Source organism: Cynara cardunculus (genome assembly GCF_001531365.2).
Source record: "Cynara cardunculus var. scolymus isolate 2C chromosome LG 15, CcrdV1, whole genome shotgun sequence".
In the NCBI taxonomy this organism is placed as follows: Eukaryota; Viridiplantae; Streptophyta; class Magnoliopsida; order Asterales; family Asteraceae; genus Cynara; species Cynara cardunculus.
The window spans coordinates 15,748,980-15,766,600 of NC_037542.1; the positions used below are offsets into that span (position 1 = coordinate 15,748,980).

General features: G+C 32.4%; 6 protein-coding genes across 6 annotated transcripts; 4 read left to right on the top strand and 2 right to left on the bottom strand.

Annotated features, from left to right (window-relative positions):
* Positions 1–1,341: 1,341 nt before the first annotated feature.
* LOC112528597 lies at positions 1,342–2,013 on the bottom strand. The gene has a single exon (XM_025139619.1). It carries the CDS (start codon positions 2,011–2,013, stop codon positions 1,345–1,347), a length of 669 nt encoding a protein of 222 aa, XP_024995387.1. The 3' UTR covers positions 1,342–1,344.
* Positions 2,014–3,606: 1,593 nt separating this feature from the next.
* Positions 3,607–4,462, bottom strand: LOC112528128. Its single transcript, XM_025139060.1, has one exon. It carries the CDS (start codon positions 4,342–4,344, stop codon positions 3,709–3,711), a length of 636 nt encoding a protein of 211 aa, XP_024994828.1. The 5' UTR covers positions 4,345–4,462; the 3' UTR covers positions 3,607–3,708.
* Positions 4,463–5,181: 719 nt separating this feature from the next.
* Positions 5,182–5,646, top strand: LOC112528598. Its single transcript, XM_025139620.1, has one exon. The coding sequence runs from the start codon at positions 5,182–5,184 to the stop codon at positions 5,644–5,646; it is 465 nt and encodes a 154-aa protein (XP_024995388.1).
* Positions 5,647–6,509: 863 nt separating this feature from the next.
* On the top strand, positions 6,510–7,295 carry LOC112528401. Its single transcript, XM_025139422.1, has one exon. The coding sequence runs from the start codon at positions 6,540–6,542 to the stop codon at positions 7,143–7,145; it is 606 nt and encodes a 201-aa protein (XP_024995190.1). The 5' UTR covers positions 6,510–6,539; the 3' UTR covers positions 7,146–7,295.
* A 5,247-nt stretch (positions 7,296–12,542) lies between these two features.
* LOC112528170 lies at positions 12,543–13,392 on the top strand. Its single transcript, XM_025139125.1, has one exon. It carries the CDS (start codon positions 12,594–12,596, stop codon positions 13,257–13,259), a length of 666 nt encoding a protein of 221 aa, XP_024994893.1. The 5' UTR covers positions 12,543–12,593; the 3' UTR covers positions 13,260–13,392.
* Positions 13,393–15,244: 1,852 nt separating this feature from the next.
* On the top strand, positions 15,245–16,163 carry LOC112528283 (protein NDR1-like). Its single transcript, XM_025139279.1, has one exon. It carries the CDS (start codon positions 15,281–15,283, stop codon positions 16,022–16,024), a length of 744 nt encoding a protein of 247 aa, XP_024995047.1. The 5' UTR covers positions 15,245–15,280; the 3' UTR covers positions 16,025–16,163.
* The last annotated feature ends 1,458 nt before the right edge of the window (positions 16,164–17,621 follow it).

A 17,621-nucleotide genomic window follows, 5' to 3' on the forward strand; every position in this document is an offset into this window, starting at 1 on the left:
TTTGTTTGTAACATTGTGTGATACTTTAAATTATATGTTTTGTAACAATTGTTTATTTTAATCAATGTATGATATTTAGTTGCATTTTAGTTTTATCCATATTTTTACAGATTTACAGGATTTAAATATTTACTGAAAAAATTAAAAAAAATAAAATTTTTAAAATAAAAAACAAATTCCGGCGGATTTCCGGCGGAAGAGGCCGCCGGTACATTTTTTAATTTTTTTTTTTGAAAATTTTTATTTATATTAAAAAAAAATATTACCGGCGGATTTCCGACGGATATGGCTACCGGTAAATTTTTAAATTTTTTTTTTGAAAATTTTTATTTAAATTAAAAAAAAAGAAAAAATATTACCGGCGGATTTGGCCGCCGGTAAATTTTTAATTTTTTTTTTGGAAATCTTATTTAATTAAGTTTTTCCGGTGAGAAAAATACTCCGGCGGATTTCCGGCGGAAAAATCCGCCGGAAAAGTTTTAATTTTTTTTAATTAAGTTAAATCAAGCTTCTTAATTTTTTCCGGCGAAAGATTTCCGGCGGCCGTAGTCTGCCGGAAAAGGGAAAAATCCGCCGGAAAACTCGACGGAAAAAAAATCAGCGGCGCCCTCTTTTCCGGCGGACAAATCCGCCGGAAAACCCAATTCCCGGCGGATTTGTCCGCCGGAAAAGAGGGTAATTTTGGTAGTGTAATCAACTTACAAAAATTATATAACTATAAAAGAAGAAAGCTTGATGTTCAATATCTTTTCATTTTATAATGTCAATGTTTATTTAGGTGTTTAAAATTATAATATTTGACAATCTATTTGATGGATATATATATATATATATGTATATCTATGCTATATTATAAAGCATATTATATCAATATAGACAAAAAATAAAACGAAACATTAAAATCGAGATGCATCTCGTTGCATTAAACGAATACCCTTATAGTGTTTTTATAATACGTTGCTAGTTATTTAAAATTGAAATTTACTTTTTTGTGTAGCTCATTTGATAGAAGGATGAGATGACTTTGTTCAAATACAAGACAGATCATGGGTTCAATCCCAAACTCTAGCCGTTGAGTGAGACAAAAAATGTTCCGTTACATTAATATCCTTAAATACGGGTTGTAATTGTCGATAATCAATTTTTTATCCTTTTTTAAATAAAAATTTAGTTTAATACGTTAAACCTCAAATTTCTTAATAAAATAATGTCAATGCATCAACATGGTCAACTATCGAATAGAAAAATAAAAACAAAAACAAAAGGTCCTGCCATCTTGTGAAAATTAATTAATGTCTGCTATATCTAGCAAAAAAATTAATGTAACCACATCTCAAAGTAAGATCAAATTAAAGAGACTACCAAAAATATAAGCAACATCGCCGGACAGATCCAACCGACCGCCACCGCTGCCGGAGCTGCACTGTAACGGACCAGGTTGATGCTAGTCTTTTTAACCTTTTCCCCTGTGTTCTCATCGACCTCCACATCAACTCCGACCACCATCGTTCGCTTCCATTGCGCAATAGACTTGAACTTAATCCTGCCGACCAAATCCACCCTTATCACCACCACTCTCCCGCGGTCAGGCTGCACCGTCATTCCTCCGATCAACACCTTGTCACGGACGTGCTTTTCTTTGTAATGTCCCTGGTGAAACCCACGTAAGGGGTACACACCTAAGGGGACACTACTATTGGTGGTTTTGTTTGGGAAATATGAAAAAGTGAGATTCATTGGACGATAGTAAAGTCCCACCACATTCGTGTTGTAAAGCTTTAGACCAAAGTAGATGGTGTTGTTGTTGGTTGTGGCGGTGGCGGCAGCGACAGCGGCGGTGGTGGTGTTGCCGCCGCCGGTGGCAGTCTTGTTAAGAGTAGGAACATAGAATTCTTCGATGGAGATGGTGGGATTTTTTCGATGCAGGCTTTGTATGAACAATATAAGCAACACCGAAAATACCGTGATATAAATCATGATCTTAAGACTTTCAAGACATACCCCTTGGGCCATTTCTCTTTCTCAAGAGGATGGAAATCGGAAACTGTTTTTAGTTTCTGATAGATGTAGTTCATGCTTGGAAGTTTAATATGAATTAATGTTGTGGCTGTTTTTTTTAAATATAATAAGATGCGGGACTTTTTTGGGAATAAGAAAAGGAAAGTGACCATGTGGAAATATTACGTTCTCTTATTCTTCAATGATATCGTGAAATTACATTCCACAAGTTCCGGTTTAAGTGCATTCTTATATAGTAATCACTTAATATCAGTATTTGAACTTTGTTGGAAATTAATAATCTCAAATTTGCAAATAATCCCAAAGAACATATATAGTTTTAAGCGGATTCCAATGGTAAAATGCTATGAAAAGGTTTACGATGGAGAGAAAATTTGTAACAATAAAAGATTGAGAGATCTAAGGCATTTAGACCTTCTAAAATCATCATTGCAACTAGTTGAGAGAAGTTGGCAACAAAAAGGTTAGCAACAAGTTTTCAGGTATATATGGTTGAAAATGAGCTTGAAACCGTTTGCCCCATGCGGTTCAACCTGTATGTGATCAAGCAATGCGATGTCTAGGTCGTGCTCAACAACATGTTGTAACTTTTGTACCAAGGCTTCAAACTTCTATGCTATCTATTAGGCATGATATGGGCCAAAAGGACGTTACTCTCAAGGTGAGAGTAAGACCACGAGACCCTTACGCCGCTTAAAATCCACTACCATCAATAAATAATACAAAAGTCTCCTCCAGATAAAACTAGAGGTAAACAACAATCATCATATTCTTGGAACAAATCATCAAGAAGTATGGAATCAAATCAAAAAGAAAAGAGGGAGAAATATCACTCAAAAAAACAGCTATATGTCGATCAGAAAAAGGATGACTTATGGACCTCCAAACCGATCTCCACCATTCAGAATGTAGATAAAGATGTCGTGAAGCTACTGTCCAAAAATAACGACGATTCAACGGTTCAAACTCCAAAAATAGACGAAAAGCATGACGGCGCTTGCCCCAAAAGTGCAATCGAACTTTTCTCTCATTTTTGTACGTATTTTGTGAACTTTTTCTTCTCATACAAAAACCCTTACCGTTGTTGGGCCATTTATCTATTCTTCATGTCTAGAAATAAATAAAGAAAACTCAAACATTAAATATGCTTTCTTGTTATTTTTTAAAAAATTTGCATTGCATATTTACCAAACAAAAACAAATTCTTTTAACTATGAATTAATAAATTTCATTATACACATGTACTTGGAAGTTTCATTAATGAATGAGTGTTGCTTTAATTAGTAGTAGAAACTATGACATTGCACATATACAAGGTCAACTTCAAATGTGTAGCCAGCTCATCTCCAGGTAGCCTTTGGGATATTTCAACATGTAACAAGTATATAATGAAATAAAAATTATAAATGCATAGATTCGGATCTTGAAATTAGAGGGAGATGTATTTAGACATGTGTCGTCCCTTATTTTATACTCATATAAACTATATATGTTTTTGCTACTAAATAATTCTACTACACCTTTTTGTGGGTTCTTTTTGAAAGCATCAAGTAGTAAATGTGACGTAATATAACAAAGGAGGATTGACTACAAGTTATAAAATATATACACAATGATAGATATTAGATTTGAAGAATGTTGAAAGTTACAATTGTGAATTCAATCTTCTTGTAGATATTAGCAAATTATTCAGATAATCACCAACATGGTGGCCATAGAAAGGATTAATAACCCTGTTTGCATGCCAAAGTAACCAACTCGATCATCCACGCCTGCGGACTCAAAGAGTTTAATGCCTTTGTTTGAATTTTTCTCGCCTGTTTGGCCAACCCTCACGTTGGCCACTACATCTACCGTCTCCTTCTTACGGTATGCAGGTGACGTGAAACCAACTTTGGTGAACACTTGCACCTTGAAAACCGACGTGGTCACCGTCCTGTTGAAGGGTGCTATGCCGCGAGTAGCCACTGTTTCTCTCACATGCTTGCTTCTCAGATTATCTTGGTAAAACTTTGGCACCGTGAATTCTGCTACAACAAAAGTCAACCTGATATTAGGGATGTAAGAAAATGTAATCCGAACAGGATCGTAGTAAGCTCCCATGGCTTTATTCTTGTTATGGAGCTTCATGTCAAAGAAAATGGTCTGATTGGCGGTGGTTGTGGTGGAGGAAATATCTGTTAGGTTTAGGGCGGAGACGTAAAAGTCATTGATGGTGAATGAAGGATCCGATGGGTTGGTGTAATACACGCATACAACGATCACTGCGGTTATGATGGAGGCTATTGATATTACTATGCACCAAACTCGACTGCAATTTGTCATATTAACACCAATCTTGTGACTGCAAATTAAACGAATTGCAGACAGATTTTAATGGAAATGAAAGGGTAGTTAGAGAAAGAAAAGAAGAGGGATTTTCGTCTTAATTATACGGTGGTGGGGTGAAGATGAGGAATGGTCCGAATGGACATGACTTATAGAGATCTTCGACTTTGTTTTGTTATTTATATTATGTTTGTGACTTTGAGGAATTCTATTTATATATTTTATATAAAAATAAATCAGTTTGGTGGAAATTTCCAAATTACATATTAGAAGAAAATAAAAATATAATTCGAGGTCTCTCTCATGTTGGACCTGGTAATCGTACGCGTCTTTGCTTCCAAGAGTATCGATCCTTAAACAAATTACCAGTGAATTGAAGTCTCCATGTCGCTATTATATTCCGATAATAAAAATACTATTATATATAACAAGTACCCAACAACTCGTACCCACGGGTTTGACTTTCTTCACCTATATATGTATATATATATATATATTTGTATATGTGTATATATACATATCTCGATGGAGTGATTAACTCCATATAATCCTATTCTCGCTCTTTTATGTTGAGAATTAAAGATCAGGTCCTATTTGATCACTTTCAATCATTTTCTTTATCCAGTAATCCTGCTTTAGTTTACAATCACAAAAGTTTCTTCCTTTCTTGTCCATATGGCACGCAGTTCCTACTGCTTCAATCTTATGTTTTGCTTATGTTTGACGTCTATTATCTTGGGTCTCGTTGTTTTGATGCCTGTTCTGTTAGTTTTATTCGCATCACCATCTAGTCCCTCCTTTTCAATCAATCTTTTTGATGATCAAACCCTGAACATGACAAAAGCAGATGATTCTCCAGCGAACATGGTTATCCACTTTGATCTCAAGCTAAAAAACGAGAACTCGGCAATAGGTCTTCATTACCCCGATCAACTCAACATCACGTTTTCTTACTTCCCAAATGTATCCATGATTGTTAATTTAGCAGACTACAAGTTGAATAGTTTTTATCAGGGTAATGGGAAGACTAGGCACGTGAGAGACGTGGTGGAAACAAACAGCTTCCCCAGAGTGTTGGAAGGCACAGATTTTATAGTTTTTCGAGTGGATTTGGTGGCTTCGAATAGGTACAAAAAGGCTGGAACCAAGAGGCATAAGGTGGAGTTGGGATGTCTTGTGGGTGTAAATGTTACAGATACCACAAAAATGCAAAGGGGGTTTATTCGATTGGTTGAGCCAGGTCTTGATTCCAAGCTGAAGAAGAAACCTCCACCTGAATATAATGGTGCTTATCTCTGAACCGTGCTCAGGCGGTGCATTAATTAATTCAGTATCGTAGTTGGCATTAACTTCCTTTATTTTCATGTACATGTAAACTATATAACGATATCCCTGATCTCTCATGATGTAATTTGCCTGAAAGAAGAACGTTTGTAAATAGAGTTATTTGAGAATTTGAAGGTTCAAAACTTCAATTAAGAATTAGCTCAACATTTTATTTTTTTATTTTATTTATGATCGATGTCCAAATGGACATTTTTTTATATATAGATATCTTCGACTTTGTTTTGTTGTTTATGTTTGACTTTGAGGAATTTTTATTTATTTATTTTATATACATAATAAATCAATTTGGAGGAAATTTCCAAATTACACACTTACACAGTACTCATGCTTCATGCGTCACAAAATATTTATTTGTGTTTTTATCTAGAAATAACCTTTGAACCAAGTGATCGGGTATATAAAAATATCTCAAAGAACCATAAGGGTCAAAAATATCAGGAGGTCATATATTCAAATTCAAGGGATCTTTGAAGTTATTAGGAGGAAATAGTAGATATTTCTTCTCCAATTTCAACCTCTTTTAATTCGCCGAACGGAATATTTTCTTTTGGATATTGCTAACTGCATCTTTATTTTGAATTAGAATCGTATTAAATCATACATTAAAAATGTAAACAATAAGTCTTACTCTTAATGTATAAAATGAAATTAATAGACAAGTTACATTTAGCACAGCCTCTTCTAAAATATATAACAAGTAACCCACCAACTCGTACCAGGTGTTGACTTTCTTCACCTAAACTCCATATAATCCTATATATTCTCTTTTGGTTTGAGAAAGGTGAAAGATCAGATTCTATATAAATATATTGGATCACTTTCAAAAAATTCCTTCCTTTTTCTATATGGCACGAAGTTTCGACTATGGCTTTGTTTTTTGGTGTATAGGGGTGTTGTGTTTTAGCTTGGGCTTCTTCGTTTTGATGCCGGTCATGTTATCTCTATACTCATCACCTTCTAGTCCCTCGTTTTCAATCAATCTATTTGATGATCAAGCCGTCAACATGACAACTCCCACCAGCTTCATTGCTATCCACTTTGATCTCAAGCTGAAAAACACAAACTCTGCAATTGGTCTTCATTACCCAGATCAACTCAACATCACATTTTCTTACTTCCCAAATGTATCCATGATTGTTAGTTTAGCAGAATACAAGTTGGATAGTTTCTATCAGGGTAATGGAAAGGGTAGACGCGTAAGAGACGTAGTGGAAACAAGCAGCTTCCCCAGAGTTTTGGAAGGAACAGATTTTATAGCTTTCCGAGTGGATTTGGTGGCATCGTATAAGTATAAATTGGCTGGAAGCAAGAGGCATAGGGTGGAGTTGGGATGTGTTGTGGGGGTAAATGTTACCAACGGCACAAAAATGCAAATGGGGTTTATTCGATTGGTAGAGCCAGGTCTTGATTCCAAACTGAAGAAATTAGTAGAAGAATATGATAGTTATTGATCATCGGTGAACTTAATGTACATGTAACTAATTGAAGATATCCCAAAGATCTCCCTGTACGCGATTTCATTTCCTAATTAGAAGAATAGCATTAGTAAATCCTGTTATTACATAATTTGAAGATTCAAAATGTTAATTAAAGACGACTAACTAATTGTGTTTTGTTATCTTCTTTTCTTTTTTATCCAAAAAAAAAAACTTTGTTTTTTGACATTAAAATGAACAAATATGATTGGTGAGTTGAGAATGCTTCTATATCTTCTTCTTACGGATTAATGGTTACAATAATTTCTTTTTTGAGAAGAGGTGATTGACTTCTATGTATGGTTGCTCATCTCGTTCTATGCCAGTTCTGAATTTTCAAATTGCAAATATTAATTTACTATAACGAAATTGAGTTTATAAAACGCAAAAATGTTCAATTGTTAGAATAGACTGCTTAACAAGACATTTTTGAACTTCTTAACAAGTTTTTATTGACACTTCTATAAAAAAGCGTCGTATTTTCTATTTTATAGGACACTACTCGAAAAAAGTTCCTTATAAAAACAAACGTCCTATAAAAAGATATGTTTGTAGGACATTTATCAAATGTGTCATATAAAATAACTAATATGATGTTTTAATTAAAAATGTTCTAAAAAACTTTTTAATACATGTAAAAACGTCCTATAAACTTATTATAACAATTTTATATATGACATGTTATGGTTTAGTTCTATAAATTTAAGACCTATAGAATAATCTATTAGGTTACTTAGCTTATACATTGTTCGTGTCCTATAAACTCGATTTTATTGCAGTGATTAGGTGCAAAAACTTAGTTTAATATATATATATATATATATATATATATAATAATAATTCATTGCTTATTTATTATCAACATTTAATCGATCCTAGTAAAAAATATTTTACGGTTGAGTTTTACCTACCAACCAACCAAAACACAATACTAATAACTATACTTATTAAATGACATAGGAAGAAAACAATGGTTATATATATTTGCTACCGGACGATAAGAAAATACACATATGAGAGCTAACTGATATTACTTAATCTATCTTGAAGATACAAGAAATTCTTATAAGTTGCAAATAATGTGGGGTTAAAAATGTAATAACTTATTAGGAAAAACAAATACTGAAATTGATTATTGATCTAAAATTACAAGTGAATAAAGAATCTTGGGAAATATGTGATCAAATTGCTAAATTAATTATAATAATACCAAGAAAGATTGACATAATTTCAGAATTTTTGGAAGCTCAAAATTGAGGTTTTAAACGGTGAACTTAGGTTAGAAAGTTAGCGAAGTAGCGTAATATTCATAACTGCTTCGCAAGATTAGCTTGTTATCTAGATTTTTCACAATATAATTGCGGGTGCTATATATTTACCAGCTTGTAACTTAAAGCCGTTTGAAATGTATATTCCCACATGCTTCTCATGTTGCAACTGTATCATGAATGACTTTTTTTTCCTTTTTTGTAAACATAGATGTCCGGTTCAACTTGATAAATGACTTAAACATACTCATTTTACTTCCGGTCATAATAAATTGTTGCATATGGGACAAAAAAGTATTTCTATTAAAAAATTACAAAAATTAATGGCCTAGATAATAAAAATTTTGCAATCCTTCTAAACTTAGGGTAAAAAATAATGTGTCCATTAAAATGATTTGGTGAAAAAAATGATGTTTGTTGTAAATTTGGTAACGACTGGAGGTAAAATTTATGGGTTTTTGTCCTCTTTTACTCCATTTATACTGGATTTTTTTTAAATTGCAATTTTGTTTTATTTGACTGGATCAAAAGATTCTTGGGAGAGTTGACTAATTTTAAATCAAGTAGCTACTTGTTGCAAGCGAAAGTCATTGGGTTTGGCAACGGGTTTACAACGAATAGGTCAGAGAGTAGGGGATTCACTTTCTTTATTTTTTATTCTTGAAATTTATTATTTTCTTGGTGAAGAAGGAATTGCATTATATATAATACAACTAGAGTTTAAGAAAATGATAATTATAATGATATAGTTTTCTTACAAGATCAAAGTATATATATATAGTAAGATATATAGTTGACTAATTTAAATTAAGTAATTGGTATAATATATTGTGTAATATAGCAAGGAGACTTGAATGACATGTACACACTAAGTTTCCGAGACAAGTTCATGTCAAATATAAACAGGTTGAAATTTCATATGTGAAACGAATTTTATTATAGTGAATGTTAAACAAATCATTTGAATATTAAAACATTTATTTTATTAAAAAGAAATTAAATAGTACAGGATACTTCATCTCAGAAATCATGAAAAGAATCGATGCGAAGACAAAATTATCATTCTTTAGGGTAGGTAATAAAGTGGATGAGATTTGATAAATTGTCCTATCTCAAATCCAAATGCCTTTAATATTTAAAAATATATTCTAAACATCAAATTTTTAAAAGGAAAGCCGTTAACGAATTCCTCATGTAATAATATATGCTTTCATAATGGTTTTGATTTCGTGACTACATATGGTATTTGCATAACAATAAAAATCATCTGGCACAAAGCTTTTTATTGTGTCCACCTAGCTCACAATACATATTCTCTCAAGTTATTTGATACGTTTGATGTTATACGGGTTTCATTTTATGAGCTATAATAATCTATACAAACATTTTTTTAATTATAATGTTATGTTCTTGTGTCTTTAAATGTAAAACATTAACATATGCTCAAATACTTCTAGCCTTTCATAAACATATTCAAATATATTAACATAGAATTTTTTAAAATATGTTATATTACATAAAAGTATCAGCTGCATTTTAAATACCTTGAAAAGGGTATCAATAATATAGAAAAAAATACAAGGCACCTCTGCTGTTTACTTCATTCCTTGATCAACAAGTCTTAAAATGAAAAATATTTAAGCTTACTTAATTATGATGTCATAAGATTTTGTAATTCAATCAATTATTTGAATACAACACGCGTTTATACAAATACTTGAATTTAAATAGATTTTTCCTTCGTTGTCATTATTAAGTATATATAATTCATGAACGACTTGTCGTTTGGAATGTTACCTTTAGTATCCGTAACTGAAAATATTTTGTTACAACTTCTTCGGTTGTACAAGGGTTTTCGGTGGTCTGTTACTGAAAAAGGTCTTCAGAAATCTTTCGGTGAATGTTTTTACACACAAAAGTTCTGACCGACAAATTTTTGCGATGGATCATCAACATTTATAACTTTTACCGACATTTTACCAAATGATTAATGTTTAATTCTATCTTGAAAATTATTTTCGTAAGGATTTCTTGACTTCAGGTTTTATTTAATTTGACTTCTATTTTTTTAAAGAATATTGCAACTTCATGTTACTGATTTGACTATGTCAAAATATATATTCTTATCCCCTAGGAAAGTTGGCTAATTTAAATTAAGCACCATGCATGTATGCATCTTGCAAGAATTTCTGGTAAGGAATTTAAACAACTAGATTAGAGAGTTGACTATTTAATTCTCTATTTTGTTCTTGAGATTTATCGTTTTTAGGGTTTTCGGTCCTTCGGTTTTAAAATTTTATTTGACCCAATCAAACCATCCATATATAGAGAGTTGACTGATTAATTGATTTAAATTAAGTAATTTGCAATCTTGCTATATATATATATGGTCAAAAACTTAAAAAAATGCCATGCAGGGAAGACTTCGGCGATGTCGTGTATACTTCCATCCTTATCACATGCTCCTCGGTGGCGTAATTAGTTGAATTTCATACCCATCGTGTTAACAGAATTTTTTGAAGTCAATGGTAAACAAATTACTTGTATTTATATTTATCTTCATTAATTTTAATTTAAGATAATACGTACGAAGATTTCCGAGAGATTTCTACTGAATAATCAAGCAAGGAATCAAAGTGAGATGGCGTCGTTCTCTCAGCTAGGTATGCATAAAAAGTTCTAAGGCTCGTTATTGATGATTAACTAACCGAGAAAATTTAATTAAATTGTTTGATTATCGATTATATATATATATATATATATATATATGAGTGTTATTATGCAACCTTTTACATTTGTACAACTATTACAACTCAATCTTAACAGTCCATTTATTTTGATGAATATGTGATTTTATAAAAGTTATGATTGTTTTACAATATAAAGTATTGATCCACTACAACAAAATCGGGTTTATATGACACTTTCGCTTTCTAAGCGTCCTAATAGACCTCTTTATAAGACTTAGTTTATAGGATCAAAAAAATAAAACGACCTATCTAAAGGTGTTGTAATAAGTTTTATATGACGTCTTTGACATCGTAATAAGTTTTTTAAAACATTTTTAATATAAAGCGTCCCATTAGGAACTTTATAGGACAATATTTGAAAATTGTCCTATAAAAAATCGAGTTTATAGGACATTTTCTCAAAAGTGTCATATAAAGTTGCTAATGCGACACTTTGTATTAAAAATATCCTAAAAAACTTGTTAAGACACCCAAAGACGTCATATAAACTTATTACAACATCTTTAGATAAGACTATTAATTAAGTCCTATAAAGCGTTCTGTTAGGACACTTAGAGATTGAGGGTGTCCTATAAACCTAATTTTGTTGTAGTGATCATAATTAATGAACCTTAGTCATCTTCCATAAATATTCAAATCATAATAAATAAATTCTCATCATTTCCATAAATATCTCAATTGAGTAGGTTGTATTGGTTATACAAATGTGATGAGTTGCATTTGAAATGTCTTCTCTCTCTTTATATATATATATATATATATGTATGTATGTATATATATATATATATATGTATGTATTAACATAATTAAGGATGAGTTATTTTACAACATATTTAATTTGTACAATCAATACAACCAAATCATAACCATCCAATTATAAGGCATCCCAATGAAAAAAAAAATTCAAATTTCTTTTTGATTTTTTTCCTAAATTAAAAAGATCTTGCATGGAGGGGTAATAAGGGAAATTCATATTTAACACAATCTTTATTATGACGAATATGAACTAGACGGCTTATGGTGTAGTGTTCATCAAAAACCCAAAATTTGGCTTCTATTAGCATATAATTCAAGAAAGAAGAAAGAGAGAAAATATATTCCACAATAAAAGCCTTAGTTGGTAGACATAGTACGAATATTAAAAAGAGAGAGATGAAGTTGCATTAAATTAGCATGATAAGTACTTGACTTCTTTATTGGATTGCTTTTAACATAAACGATTAGAAGCTGTACGCGTTGGAATCTACACAAGTAGTACTGTTAAAATATATTCAATTCTAATTAATATATATATATGTAGTAATCAACTTTGATTATAAAGGGCACCATTGCATTGAGAGATGAATATTGATCACCATTCGCAAAGGAAAGTAATTAAACACCTTTAATTTGTGTTCCCCGCCCAAATGGCGGACGATAGTTTCTCCATAGATAGTGGCAACTCGTGGTGTAACCTTATTTTGGTCATTATCATCTTCTTCATCTTCTTTTCGATATATAAAACCCGTGAGCTCCCAAGTATCCATGTCGAAGAATTTTACGTTCCCACCTTTAACTCCACCGCCGATTCCACCACAACCAACAACACCATCTATATCAACCTCAGACTCAAAAATAGGAATCCTGTAACTGGCTTGTACTATGACGATCCTCTCTATTTCAACATATCTTTCGTCCCCAAGGACCAAACAAAAGCCATCTCTTTAGCTGAATTTGGGCTGCATGGATTCTACCAAGGTAATGGAAAGGCTAAACACGTCAAAGGCCTGCTGATGACCCGTGGTTTGCCACTGGTGGGATCACCGGGCTCAAACGGGACAAATAATGAGACTCGATCAGTGCCCCCACCACCAGGGGTTTTCAGAGTTGATTTCTTTGGAAAAGTGAGGTACAAGTTAGTTGGGTACCACCAGAGACATCCCATGTTGTTGGCAGCTAATGTGGTGGTCGATGACAAAACTGGTGTAAAAGTTGGAAACAAAGCTATTAGACTGGTGAAATCCGGTGCTAGCGATCTTAGACGAACGATGCTTTTCCCTGGGTCTATTTTGTTTGGCATGCTACTTATTTAATTAGATGTGATACTTTTTGTTTTTGCTGGAATGGTTTTTCCTTGTTTGTTACGTTAAATCTTTAATTTGCACTTGGATTTTATTTGCAACTCTTAATATATATGGGTTCAAAGTTGGTCTTTGGTTTGTCAAACGCAATGTAAAGCTATCACACTATTGAATAAAGAGTTCCACATAAGGTTTCTATCTTCATCAAAAGACTTCATTAGGGTTCCCCTGAAGGGATGCCGGTAATTATTACCATGTTTCTTTGATTCACATTTTTAAATTAATACTAGCTAGATTTGGCTTTTACAGCAGCAATAAACCAAATCTCTCATCAAAAGACTTCATTAGGGTTCCCCTGAAGAAATATAGTTTTTAACCACAAGGATGGTGTCTGATTGGTTTGAGCTTGACTCCAAAGGTAAAAAGTATCAGGAGGTCTCAAGTTCAAATCCAATGATGAATAAAAAACTCTTTGTGGCCATGGAGGTTCAAATGCGGTGACTCCGGGCTATCTGTAAAGCAGGTGGTCGCCCTGGAATTAGTCGGCTCACATAGCGGGTTGGATATACAGGTTAATAAAAAAAAAAAAAAAAAAAACATGTAAAACATAAAAGTAAAAGGAACACAAGATATTTACATGCAAACCTCAAAACAGAAGAAAAACACGGATGGAGGGGACTGTTGAGAAATCCACTATATCAGCTTGTATAAGATTTGGAGAATGAAAACAACAAATGGAGCATGGAATGCATGTGGGTGAAGCTAGTCAGCTAGAGTGGATGAAGAGAGAGTATATAATGTGCAAAAATTAGGACTTATTTTGTGCTAGCTCTAAGATCGCGTTAACCTCATCCTACGCATTAGTATGAAGTATGCTACTAATTTCATGAAGTTCCGGTTTTGATTTTGGGTTGATCATCGTCACACTTGTTTGGACTGCATGTCGTGACTTAAGTTTTATATATAGGACAACCAGTAATCTCTCCCCAACAATTTTTTTCGCTAAACACATATATGTGTCACTTTCAATTTGGGTGCTTTCATTATTCTATGTCAAAACTAAAACGAACAACTTAAATTTTCTTCCCTGCAATAGTTAAGATTAATGAATGATCAGTTCATCTCTTAGTTAAAATTTTGCAATCCTAACCATAATCTCGTACCAGCACTTTAATGGAAGAAAAAGGATGCCAGTTATTTTCCTTTTTCACATACTAGTTGTTGCGAGAATTAATATCTCAAACAAGCACTAAGGTTAGTTGTTGCGAGAATTAATATCTCAAACAAGCACTAAGGTCCCAAACCTAAACAATTCTAGGGTAATGCTAAGAATTAATAATAAGGAATTCAAATAGGATCTCGAACGTGTGTTCAACCACTATCAAATTTGTAGAGATAGTTGCAGCTCCTTTCAGATAATGTAAACTTATAAAAGTATATCTATATCTATATCTATAAATATTACATATATATACTATATAGCTTTTCTGCTCTTTGGAGTTGTGATGTTCCTGGCTTTTGCTCAACTGTAGATTCTGCATGCAGCTTTCTATAAGGAAAAAGTCTTGCTGACCTTTTCTCCTCAAAATATATAATTGAAACTACGATTTAATAATTCCCACCAAATGATATGCTAAACAACGGGCATGTGCCACTGAATTTTGGTATACTCCAACTACTTCTGCCAGCTACTTGAAAATCGTCAACTCTTGCAAGAATATATAATTTTACTGCTGTAAGTTATAATCTCTAAAAACTCTTTTCTTTGACTTTATGATGAATTTCGCTGCACCATCTTTACTCCATTCATCAAAATGTTTTTGAAAATTATTTTTTTATCTAAATATAAAAAAATGAACTCAACATTTTCTAATCAATGAGATTAATTAATAATAAGAACACCCATTTGAAAGAGGATTAACACGGCTTTTATCCATATATGTACTACCATAATATATCTTCTGTGTCTTCCATTCCATTTCTTCCCTTTACGTTCTTATAAACAGATTAGTTTTCTGTACGTATTCCTATCCATGGCGCAAGCTGATGATGTTGGAGATGCGTGTTGTGATGTGATTTATGAAGAGTGTTGTCCCAAGCTTCCTCCAAAACTTCAAGTCTTCCTTACTTGTATGGTAACTCCTCTACTAGTTGTTCTAGTCGTCATGCTTGTTCTATATGTCAACCCTAAGAATCCTGAATTTTCAGTTGAGAAATTCTATGTTTCCGCTTTTAATAAAACATCCAGTAATGCCACAACCAACACCATATCCTTTGACATTAAGCTCCGCAACCAAAACAAGGCCATCGGCCTTTACTATGATGATCCTGTCAACCTCACTTTCTCATTTATCCCTAGAGAAACCAATAACCAAATCATATGGAAATACTCGGTGCCAAAGTTTTACCAAGGAAACGCTCAATCTAGAAGACTCAGAGATGTAATCCTGCCACTTGGGGCACCCGAGATTTCGGTTTTTAACCAGACATTGGTGGCTGAACATGCAAGTGTCTTGCCTTCTGGGGTGATGACGACTGGGCTTGAGCCTTTGCTGTATTTCAAAGTTGATTTTGTGACTAAAGTGAGGTTCAGATTGATCGGGAAGCACCATGCAAAAGAACTGGTGGTTAGTGCTGATGTGCCTATAGGCGCAAACACAGGTGAGAAATATGCCAAGAGGGGGATTCAGGCGAGTGCGGTGTTAAGAATCGGTCGGGGTGGCGCTCACGTGGCTGTGATGGTGGTGCTAACTGCCATTAACTTCATAATTATGTGATTGGGGTGTGCTCTCTGCTTCAAGAAAATTTGTGGAGCATTTACATTGTTTAGCTCAAGTGTTATTGTTTAATTTTTAATTTCCTAACCGAAGAAGTTTGAACAATATAGTCTGTCAAAATGATTGAGATTTTCTTTGTAAATATACCGTGTTATTATGTCCGATAAATTAACAAAAGAACTTTCATCTAAAGTAGAATTAAACTTTAATTACATAGGATTAATTAGAGAGAAAAAAAAGAGAAGATAAAAATCTCCAAATTTAAAGAAAACTCTAAAACTTTGTATTAATCATCAATAAAAGACATTAAATTAAGTGTTTAGGAGAAAAATAATATTTTATTATATATATTGAATATTTTAATAATATAATTAATTATATAATTGTTAAAAATAAAATAGTTGTCGAAGTTAAATATAATATTTTTTAGAAATTTTAACTTTTAATATTTTATTTTTAAAAATAATTATAAACGATAATTTCAGAATCCTTGAAACAATCGGAGCCCTCTTAATACTAATTTGTCTCCGATTATGACTAGGCTTTGTATACTAAAATTCTAAAGCATGTGTCATGGGTATAAAAATCTGTCATCTTAGAATCACCCTCTTGTTCAATCACAATTAGATTTTTAAATATTTTTAATTTACAAAACATAGTTTTTCTAAAATAAATAGTTAAAAGTCAAAAAATACCAGAAATAATATATTTTCATGTCCAAAAGCTTCTCCAATTTAGAGATTGTAATTTTAACTATATTATAAAATATACAATAAAATTAATAGAATATTATTTTATTCTTTTAAAGTTTTAATTTCTATAATTTTCATTGATAGGAAAACTAAAAAATTGTTACTCTTACCTAAATAATCATTTTTGTAGGATTTTCTATATTTGAATAATTTCGCCATCTTTCTTTTATTTTTAATATTTCAAAAAAGTTTATAGAATTAGTTGGAGATGCTCTAAAGTATAAAGTATAATGACATAAATGTCTGTCTTTGCATCCCATAGAATAATTTAAATATGTTAATTAAATTTCGATTCCAAATACCAAAATTCTTGAATTTGCTATTATATGTAACCAATGGTCATAGAAGCCGATTTTGAGCATGTTCAAGATCATACAAAAGGCTAAACAAAGCTATTCAAAATAGCAAAATGATATAAAAGGATTAGATGTAAAAGTTGGTGATTTTAGTATCATCAATTATTTTGGTGTGGTTGTGATTCACTCTAGATCAATTAAGGTGATTAGACAAATATAAGTGAGTTAAGAGATGCAAAATGCACACTTACAAATGTCGTTTCTAACATCTTAGATCGCCATAAGGCAGGATCAAGGGGGTCGCATCCCCTTGCGGGGTTCCAAGAGGAGACTTTTGGAATCTATGAAAAGTCAAACTCAGTGAAAATTTCACCAAGTATAAATCTAACGAATATGATCAGAGCTTGGATCCTTTTGATCAGAGCTTTGAAATCACCTTGGAAATTACCTAACCATTTAAGTCTCAATGATGCACTCACACTTCAGTCCTAAGTCATAATCAATGGTACCAAAGATCTGAACTTTGAGTTCAAGACTTGGGAAAATTGA

Coding starts and splice junctions, on each gene's coding strand:
- LOC112528597 (XM_025139619.1), bottom strand. CDS start 2,013: ATGGCCCAAGGGGTATGTCTTGAAAGTCTTAAGATCATGATTTATATC.
- LOC112528128 (XM_025139060.1), bottom strand. CDS start 4,344: ATGACAAATTGCAGTCGAGTTTGGTGCATAGTAATATCAATAGCCTCC.
- LOC112528598 (XM_025139620.1), top strand. CDS start 5,182: ATGACAAAAGCAGATGATTCTCCAGCGAACATGGTTATCCACTTTGAT.
- LOC112528401 (XM_025139422.1), top strand. CDS start 6,540: ATGGCACGAAGTTTCGACTATGGCTTTGTTTTTTGGTGTATAGGGGTG.
- LOC112528170 (XM_025139125.1), top strand. CDS start 12,594: ATGGCGGACGATAGTTTCTCCATAGATAGTGGCAACTCGTGGTGTAAC.
- LOC112528283 (XM_025139279.1), top strand. CDS start 15,281: ATGGCGCAAGCTGATGATGTTGGAGATGCGTGTTGTGATGTGATTTAT.